Here is a 10119-nt window from a genome sequence, read left to right on the forward strand (position 1 = left end):
GTTTTGTTTATGCACAGCTCTCTCACCACAGCACATCAGTCAAATTGAGGTCTGGGCTTTGACTGAACCATTGTAACAACTTGATTCTTTTCTTTTTCAGACATTCTGTTGTAGATTTGCTGCTGTGTTTGGGATCATTGTCCTGTTGATGACCCAGTTTCAGCCAAGCTTTATCTGTCAGACAGATGGCCTCACATTTGACTCTAGAATACTTTGGTACACAGAAGAGTTCATGGTGGACTCAATGACTGCAAGGTGTCCAGGTCCTGTGGCTGCAGAGCAAGCCCAAATCATCAGCCCTCCTCCCCCGTGCTTGACTGTTGGTATGAGGTGTTTGTGCTGATATGCGGTGTTTGGTTTTCTCCAAACATGCTGCTGTGCATTATGACCAAACATCTCCACTTTGTGGTCTGTTCAGATGCAATTTTGCAAACCTAAGCTGTACTGCCAACCTGTTCAGTCTTTTTCTAACTGTACTTTAATGAACTTGAACATTTAACATGCTAACTGAGGCCTGGAGAGTCTGAGATGTAGCTCCTGGGTTTTTTGTAGTTTCTCTGAACATTGCAGTCTGATCTTGGGGTGAACTTGCTGGGACGTCTACTCCTGGGACAATTGACAACTTTCTTTAATGTTTTCCACTTGTGAATAATCTTTCTCTCAGTAGAATGATTGTAGAATGACAGAATGACTCCAAATTGATTGGAAATGGCCTTATAACTCTTCCCAGATTGATGAGCAGCAACAATTGCTTCTCTAAGATCATGCTCTTGTCTTTCCTACTTGGCATTGTGTTAACACACACCTGAATGCTCCAGACCAGCAAACTGACAACACCTCTTTTACTGGCTTTTGAGGAGCTCACACTTGCTGATGATCAATTAATCACGTGCATTTGATTAGCAGCACCTGGCTGCTACTTACCTTCTTGCTTTCCCAGGGAAGAAGTGAGGGTGGACTTACTTTTTCCACACACACCTCTGCATTTTGGATTAGTTTTAGTTCAACAGATAATGACACAATGTGATACGCTGTATGTTGTTGTTCATTTGAGATCAGATTGACATCTCTCTAAAACCTGTGTAAAAAGGTGTGTTATTGCGCAATTGCAAGAAGAAGAAAAAATATATGTGTGACTGAAGACCTGTCCTCCTCAATCTGTAGGGTGTTTGCTTAAAATCAACAATTTTTTCGAATAATTATTCACAAGAAGAGCTCTTGATGTAAGGTCGGGCTCATGTTCTGCCCTCTATCTTTAACTGTCCTATCCTAGCCAAACAGCGCTCACTTCCTGTACTGTTTTATCTGGTTCCTGCATCCATAGAAACAATAATGACTTCTCGTCTTCATTAAAAAAAACAATGACTTTGTGTTCGGCTTCGCTGTTATTGTCGTGTGAATCATATGGTCCAACTCAAAGCGTGTTGCGCTTGGGATATACCATCAGAAATTGAGCGGGTAACTAAATATTCAAAAACACTACGTAATCCCAGAGTACATCGCTCCACTGTCCGCATTACCTAATCCCATAAACCATCGCGGGGGGGCGGGGATAGGGCTGGTTGTCAGAGCAACGTGCATGTCATTAGACAATCCCTGCCCACCAAATCATGTCCAGCCAATCACAGGCCGTAGAAGTGACATCATTGTTATTTTCAGTCGAGCTGCAGCTTAGAGGTGGATAAAGTTCGTCTCCACGTTGGAAGTGATTGAAAGTATTACCCGTTTTCAGGCACCGATTTTGGTTTTTAGGTGGGAGGAGAAATCAAAGAGAGCACTCGAGGTGTAAAAACACAGACGCTCGGCGGCAGGGGAAGAGGGTGCTGTTTTTTTCTCTTGTCGATGACCGCGCGGCGCACAAAAGAAAAGTTTTCTCGGGACACAAAGTTGTCAAGTGAGTTGAACTTCAACAATAGGCAGACTCTGCCGCAGGACAGTGGACGGATTGTCACGGGACATATGTAAACAGTTAGTCGTGGACTCTTTTTATTTTACAGGAGAAAAAAAGAAACTCCCCTTAGGGCGATCATAACTTTATGTCCAGAAAAATGGAAGCGACATTCTACGACGAAGCCGTAAACGCCTCCAACTCCCAGCATGACGGGACTGCTGTATACGGGTTCAACCCTAAAACCCTCAAACAAACCATGACCCTAAACCTAAACGACCCGAAAAACTTCAAACCCCACCTGGGCGCCAAGGCCCTGGACATCCTGACTTCTCCCGATGTCGGCTTACTGAAGCTGGCCTCGCCTGAACTGGAGAGGTTGATCATCCAGTCCTGCAACGGGTTGACGACTCCCACCCCGACCCAGTTTGTCTGTCCCAAGAACATCACCGACGAGCAGGAAGGCTTCGCCGAAGGCTTTGTGAGAGCCCTGGCTGAGCTCCACTACCAGCAGATACCCACCGCCCACCCCGACGCACAGACCGGCGCGACCAACAGCATGGCACCCAGCTCTGCTCCGTGCGAGAGCGGCGGGATCCCCTACAGCTGCACGGTGCGCACGGAGCCGCCAGAGTACACAAACTTGGCCAATTTTGCTCGGACAGTGGGCTCTGCCTCTGCACCTGTCAGCGAGAGGCACCCACCCACGAGTTACCAAGGCGCTCCACAGCCGTCCCACAACCACATGGACCACCAGCTGGCGGCTGCGCAGCACCCGCGCCTGCAGGCGCTCAAAGAGGAGCCGCAGACGGTGCCCGAGATGTCCGGCGAAACCCCACCGCTCTCCCCTATCGATATGGAGAGTCAGGAGCGCATCAAAGCAGAGAGGAAGCGCATGAGGAACAGAGTGGCCGCGTCCAAATGCCGGAAAAGGAAGCTGGAGAGGATCTCCCGGCTGGAGGACCGGGTCAAAAACCTGAAGAGCCAAAACACGGAGTTGGTTTCCTCTGCAAATGTCCTCCGGGACGAGCTGGCTCTCCTTAAGCAAAAGGTCATGGACCACGTTAACAGCGGCTGTCAGCTCATTCTGACGCAGCAGCTCCAAGCCTACTAGACTGCCATGACAAAAAGAACCAAGGCACATCGCTTGGGGACCAAATGCAACCTAGAATGGCCTGTTCAGACTTTCAGGGAAGTTTCTGCCTCAGCGCATTTTCCCAATAATTATTCACTCAGACTTTATGGACACGGATGAAATGACTTTTATTTGGTCGGTTTGATGGAGCCACCAAACCTGATGTCCAGGCGCACACTGCTCAGAGAATCTTAGCTCTACATAACTTTGTCTGTAACCTCTCATTTCCACTCAAACCTACAGCAATGTTCTGTGCAGTCAGATCACGGCATGGCATGTTTCACACTTCATCACTTTATTGTGAACCAGACCTTCCCTTGCAAATCTCTGTCAAGTAGCAATGTGTGCACATCAACTTGAGTCGAGCACTGAGCATCCCATGCACCAGCGAGCATATGTACAGAATAATACTAGCAAGTTTCACACCTTTTGGACTTTTGCAGGTGTGTGTAGCGTTTACTGACAACTGCCTTACTTTCATAACACTTCCAGCTTTGTGATATGGGTTCTAACTGTTAGACCTGAAATAACACTTTGTAATATTTGTACGCAGCACTTAACTGTAAATACGATTAAATAAAACAGTTGGACATGTCTTCTGGGTACTTTTGTGTCTAATTCAACATAAATTAACAGCAGACATCTCTGTAACGGTGTGTTTGTTATTGAAGAAGTGGGACGGCAGACTGAGTCATCGGCGCAGCGTGAGTCGCTCGTAATGGTTGGCGAATCTATACGAACGCCCATTGGACAGCGGGGCGTCGGAAGAGAGCCGCAGGCAGCCAAATATGGCGAGAAGTCCCGACCGCGCACCGCGACGGGGGCGCGTGCACGCGCGTCTGAATCACTGCTCCCCCACCCACCAGCTACTCTGCTGCCAGTGACTCTTATGAGTAACCTATAAGCAAAGGCAGGGGTGTTTACTCACTCCGTAGTGGAGGGGGGGTGGAATGTTGAGGTACACAAAGAATAATTTCATTTTAAACAAAGAGGGTCGTTTTTATTACATTTTTCCAAACGTGTTCCATTTATTACAAACACTAAATAGAAAAAGGTACAAATTTATGTACAAGAAAGTAAGAAAAAAAAAAAAAAATAAAATCTGTACAGACACCGAGGACCACCAACACAGTTACCAGAAAGCGGTAAAAGTTCTGGGAACTCTCATGACCCAGTCCCAGATGTGAGGAGCTGTCCAGCTCTAGTTAAAGACCCCGACGTGCCCACTGTAAACCCACACAGGTGTTTCCAGTTACTGCATGACTGAGCTCTTCTCCAGACTGTGACTGACTGAGCTGGACTCTCAGTCGCACCTGCTGGGAAATACGGACCGTTTCTGTTGGTACGCCAACTTGCGGTTGATCACAGGACTCTCCTCAGGGCCACAATTTCAGCCTGATGCGAGATCTGTCCGGCTCTTCCAGTAAGATATGTCATGTCCAGAACATGTACACAGTGTTGCAGGTTTATCTATATAAGCCGTTCTGTATTCTTACAGTAAACAGCTGTGCTGCATGTGGGAAATTCAGTCATCTTCTTTCAGTCTCATACAAACAGTGCAATCTGGACTGGAAGCCCATCTCCCCTCTCACAACTGCTGGTAAATCCTTAGAAATTATAAACAAGCTATACATTTAAACTAAAGTATATTCCATTATGTACAATGGGACACCAGGGAACCTAAATTCCACAATGAGGTTTTCTGCCAGGCTAAATGACTCATGAAGTCGTCACCTCTATCAACTGTAGTATGTTCACGTGCACAGTGATATTCCAATTTGACCTTACTCTGAATAAGACACTGCCTTGTAAGCATCCTCTGATTACTTTAACCCCATTGAGGTCGTATTTGGAGGGAGCAGTAGTCAAATGAAGCTTTGTAAAGTCTGCCAATCATAGTGGATAGATGGAGTTGATTCTTTCCGTCACAAAACAATGGCGACACTGACTTTGGCAAAGTTCAGTGCAGAATAGAGAGGCTGCAGCAAAAAAAGAAGACAAACCTCTGGGGCGAGGCAGAAACCTGAGAGGGCTACGCTGTTGAGGGATATGGATGCCACTGAAACTTTGGATGAGTGCAAATATTCCAAGTGTGTCGGGAAAACATAATGTGGGCGTCAGTCATTAATCAGAGAACGCTATGCAACATGTAAATGGGAGTATGAACAGAATATATGCGAAAGTCCCGTAAATACCACAATCTGAAAATTGTCTTATTAGGATTCAACTCAATGGTCAGAATAGTACTGACATGTAGACATAGTCGATGTTAGTTTTCCAGCTTATTCGTTTCATCTCGCTTCATTCGTGTCCGATCTTTCCGTGCAGCTCAGGTGGGATTTTTCATGTCGTATGAAAGGTTTTTGCTCTCAGGACGCACCCAGACCTTAGCGTTTGGGGACTGCTTTGGTTTTGGTTCTTGATGCCCTCATCAGTCCGTCTACAGTCCTGTGTCAGAGCTTCTCAGCTGACCTTCTCTTTAGCAGCTAGCCGCTGGCGGTGTACGTGGTCCTGCTCCAGTTCTTCGTGGCTGGGGTGCCAGAGGCGAGACAGAAGGCGCTCCATGTTGAGGGCGTACATGGTGTGGGAGGGCATCACACCGTGGTGAACCTGCATCAAACACATGTTACAAAAGATGAGCAAACCATTCCACATACAGATGGATAAACAATAACCCTTAAAACTATTGATAAATCTGCAGACATTTGACTAAATCAATAGTTTTGTCAAAAACTTTTTCACACTGATATATCCAAAAGCTCAGGTCAATGTGTTCAAAATATTTTGTCTTGACTAATTAAACCTCAAACAAATATAATTGAGTTATTTCTACTCACTTGCCATAACAACTAAAACTGGAGAAGGATGTTAATCAATTAACTGCGTCGTAAGACATCGTACAGTCCAGGCTAATGGCTTCCCCAAGGCCGACTTTTTGGTGCGTGTGCGCTGCTGAGCTGCGTCTGCGTGCGTGTGCCCACAGCACCAATCTCTCTGCTGCAGTGCGGTAACCGCCTCCATAATTGTTGTTTTTTTTTGTTTTTTCTTTTTAAAAACACCCTCCGGTAATGAGCATAAATACACAGCTTCGTGTGAGCCATCGTTGATATGACTCAAAAAGAGAAGGAATGAAAGTTACCCTGCAACAAGTAACCGCTGAAATCCCTAATGTGTGTTCACATGTCGCCCGCACACTGAAATTACTGTGACATGTGCAGTTGTTCATATGAGATCAATATGTTGACTAAATATTTTTCCTATCTTGGACACACTATACTGTCCTCATAGACCATCTTGCCATTTTGTACAGAAGAACATATTGATGAGGCTGTTGTTAAAGCAAGAAAAGGAGAAAAAAAAAAAAGAAAACTTTAAAGACAATTTTGTGGAGGACGCTCAAACCAGAAACCCATCTACACATTTTCTTACCTGTAAAGCCTCAAGGAGGTCAAACATGCTGATTGGAGGGAGTGGAGCAGGAAGACTGTCAGCAGAGCAAGCCAGCAAGTGAACGGCTTTTTGCTCAGCGTCATCGGGGGACACCTGAGGCAGCGGGCCTGCGGGCAGAGAAGCGCTTGGAGGGGGGCTGAGTTAAAATGAACAAATAAAAGACAGGTAGAAGCTGTTATCTGTACTGAGAATTAAACAGTTCAAAGTTAAGCAACAAGTGACGACAAAGACTTCTGTGTCTGCGTCACCTGCTCGCTCCTATAATGCTCACCATTCACTGACACCGTGGTAGGCGGCCAGGCTGTTTTTCAGATACGGTTGAGGTGTGACATCACTGCCAAAGGCATAAGGAAAATGGCCGTCTCGTAACCGATACGCCTTCCTCCGGGTGACGACAGCTGTCAGGACATCTTTCAAGTGGTGCTGAAACACGATAGGTCAGAGTTCTGAGTCAGGCTGAAGTTCACCTCCATTCACTTCTAGGTTGTTTTAGACTTTCTCACTTTCTCGAATTCAGCATCGAATCACAATGAATACTGACATGCATGACAGCAGGGATCTGCAGAGGAGGGGTGGGAATCACTTCTCATTCAGGAAACTTGTATATTCTTGTTTTATAAGTCAACAGAAAAACTGCAAACACAGCAGCCATGAGGCCATGTTGGTCAAACGGGGACAGATTCATAAGAGTAAAATCTTTGCTTGGAGGATGTACGATAAGAAGCTTTGCAATTGATCGCACGTTAGCTATATGAGCTGATGTTTACAGCTCCGCCCACAACGTATCCTTCATCACCTGCTTTTAGAAACACCACAAAGGATGGATTTTGGCCCTTTTAACTGAGCCATGAGGCTTTGCAGTCTCTTAAGAAAACACTGCTGCCAGTCCTATAGAACTGGTGCAAAATCCCTCAATTCATTTAAGCCACTTAAAAGGTTGTTTAAAGGCATAACCCACCTGTCTCTTATGTGTAATGAGTTTGGTCAAACTAAACAATTTCCTCAAAGACTAAAGGTTGAAAAAGTTCTTCTGGAGTCCTGGCATGGAGGTACTAAAGATTACCTCCGAGTTGACATGCAGATAAACACACTCGGCATTAAACAGTGCGCTGTGTACAAGCAGATGTTTGCCTACTTGTCGTGAAAACAAACAGCCAACATACACCTACTTTCTCTGGGTGGATAATCGGTGCTGTAACGATTAGGAATTTTAGCTGATGACTGTGATACTAATAGTTGCATAATTGAGATTTTCTGCTTAATAAGTGCCACTATTAGTCTAAACATAGAGCATGAGCTCCTTGGACATCAGCAGTTTGCTATAAATATGACAAATCAGAGCTAAGTTATTGGGCTCTCCCCATAAAACTAAAATATCCCCACAGTAATGTTGTGGTACTGGCTTTGCAACTAAATCCATGACGTCACTGTCAATAGATGCTCGTCAAAGAGCAGTAGGTGAAAAAATAAAGAGGTTAAGCAGCTTGGGATAAGCGAGTGGTGCCATTAAAACATAACAGAGGAAGGGGGCATCAAAAATGGGAAATCAAAAGAAATGCTTCATGAATGAAAACTATCTAGAACGGTAAGACAGAATGATCCTGGTCAGCTTCATAATGAAATCCACATGCATGTGGACAGTTACTACACACCTCAATAGCATTGATCATGGTGCTGATGGCATCTTCTGTGACGTTATCCAGGCCCAGCTCAAAGGCGGTGACCATCATGCGGGCTTCCAGCTGGCCCCGTGTGGGCAGCAACAGAGTGTGGGCGCTGAGACGAAGCTCCTCCTCCTCACCCCCCACCTCTCGTGGGCTGAACGGCTGGGCGGCACTAAGAGGGTTGTGAGGCTGGAAGCGATGCTGAAGGCACAAACAAACCAAATCCAAAATTGCTCAGTGAGTCAACTGTTCGAGCACCTAATGATTCATTAAATGCCTCCAACTATAAAAACACCCAATCAGTCTAATCTGAATAGTTGCTTTTAAATTAAACATGCATAGACAAAGAGAATGAGGGCTTACATCAAATTTTTGTCTTGAGGAACATTTCTTCTTCCCTTTTGGTTTAACAGGCTTTGAGGCAAAGCTGCTCGGCCACTGTGGCCCGGCGCCCTCTACAGGACAGAGAAGAAAACAAAAGTTGCATTTAAGACAAACAGAGATGCAGCTTTACTGGATTAAAACTTTGCTATGTAACATTACACCAAAGGTCAACAAATGTTGGACAGGTGCAAGCCCCTCCATTGTGAAGCCACTGTCCTTTATTCTGTTTTTAAACCAACATATTTCTACAATACATTTAAATCATTTAAGGAAAGGATTGTTAAGTCATTAGTTGACATCCACTCATGCAACCAACAAGCTTGAAAAGGAAAAAACAGAAAAATGATGTTCTTTTTCCAAAGAGACTAATTTCCTTTTGATATGCATCCAGATAAGGGGCAGGGTTCAGGACTTTTATTATTATCATTTTTCATCCTTGTGTGCTGCTCAGTTCTTCTGACTTGTGGTAGAAGAAACAGTCTGACCCATGAGTAAACGGACAAAAACTTTCGCTTCATGGCTTCACACTGTAGAGGTGCTGCCCCCACAAACTCTGCACCGTGAGATCTGTTGCAAAAGCTCAATATGTTCCTCTGGTACAATCTTCTGAAACTTCATATTCAAAAGCCTCAAACATTCTCTTCAAAAATGCACTGAAAACATCATACTTATGCGCAGTGACCAGGACCACATTTTGCCACAGAGACACACACACACACACACAAAAGACTTGTACCTGGTGTGGATACAATGATCTGGCATCGTGTGAGAATGGCCAGGAGGAAATCGTTGTGAACATGGACTGTGACAGAAAAGGGAGATAAAAACAGGATAAGACAAAGAAAAAAAAATCCAAAACAAACTTTAGAGAAATAGAGCAGCTTTTCTTAAGACACTTACCATTCTCCTGTGCCAACAGACGGCGTGCTTCGATGTCAAACTCCTCCTTGCTGATTTTTTGTTTGAACCACAGCTTCAGGTTTGCCCAGTAACTGCACGGAAGCCACACATATTCACTCCCAACAGTTAAGGTGCACTTGTAGCATTCACTTCACAGAAACACACACTAACGCCTGTGCTCGCTATTTCAAGAATTCAGTTTGCAGCAGTTTAAAAAAAAAAACAACCTGCATTTATTTATTTCATTTTGTCTTTTTTCCACTTTAATGTCCGCCAACTTGTCACACTGCTATATCTTTAAGTTCTCCTCATACAAACTTTCCAGAAGCAGTAGTTAAAACTAAAGTGGAATGGATGTGCCGTTTCTTATTCTGCAAGTGTGGCATCATACAGAAGGCACATAATAAATGCGGAATAGCTGCAACAGTGATGTATTCTCGAAGAGTTAAACGGTTCAAACATTAGCGAGTGCTAGCTAGAAGCTAAACTGTAGACAGCCTAGATGACTAACGGTACTTATTTAGAAACCCTGGAACAAATAAATACAACAAAAACTGAACGCCACAAACAGAATATACACTCAAAAAGCCAATTACTTACTGCTTCACATTATCGCCGATTGCATCCGTTAAATTCTTCTTTGCAATCTCCAGCTCGCTAGCATGAGCCGCCATCGCGTCTTAGAGATACGTCATCAT

General features: G+C 44.7%; 1 protein-coding gene and 1 pseudogene across 1 annotated transcript; one reads left to right on the plus strand and one right to left on the minus strand.

Annotated features, from left to right (window-relative positions):
• Positions 1 to 1651: 1651 nt before the first annotated feature.
• LOC140268795 (transcription factor Jun-like) lies at positions 1652 to 3624 on the plus strand (annotated as a pseudogene).
• Positions 3625 to 4021: 397 nt separating this feature from the next.
• tada1 (transcriptional adaptor 1) lies at positions 4022 to 10119 on the minus strand. The gene is made up of 8 exons (XM_072364198.1): positions 10022 to 10119; positions 9422 to 9513; positions 9258 to 9323; positions 8501 to 8592; positions 8126 to 8338; positions 6745 to 6896; positions 6453 to 6609; positions 4022 to 5633 (listed from the first exon to the last, which is right to left on the minus strand). The coding sequence occupies exons 1-8, from the start codon at positions 10093 to 10095 to the stop codon at positions 5487 to 5489; spliced, it is 993 nt and encodes a 330-aa protein (XP_072220299.1). The 5' UTR covers positions 10096 to 10119; the 3' UTR covers positions 4022 to 5486.

Source organism: Leuresthes tenuis, unplaced genomic scaffold (genome assembly GCF_036924035.1).
Source record: "Leuresthes tenuis unplaced genomic scaffold, fLeuTen1.0.hap1 SCAF_14, whole genome shotgun sequence".
NCBI lineage: Eukaryota > Metazoa > Chordata > Actinopteri > Atheriniformes > Atherinopsidae > Leuresthes > Leuresthes tenuis.

Coding starts and splice junctions, on each gene's coding strand:
- tada1 (XM_072364198.1), bottom strand. CDS start 10,095: ATGGCGGCTCATGCTAGCGAGCTGGAGATTGCAAAGAAGAATTTAACG. Junction 8,339..8,500: donor CCTCAAGACAAAAATTTGAT/GTAAGCCCTCAT, acceptor TTGTGCCTTCAG/CATCGCTTCCAGCCTCACAA. Junction 5,634..6,452: donor ACCTCCTTGAGGCTTTACAG/GTAAGAAAATGT, acceptor TGTTTGATGCAG/GTTCACCACGGTGTGATGCC.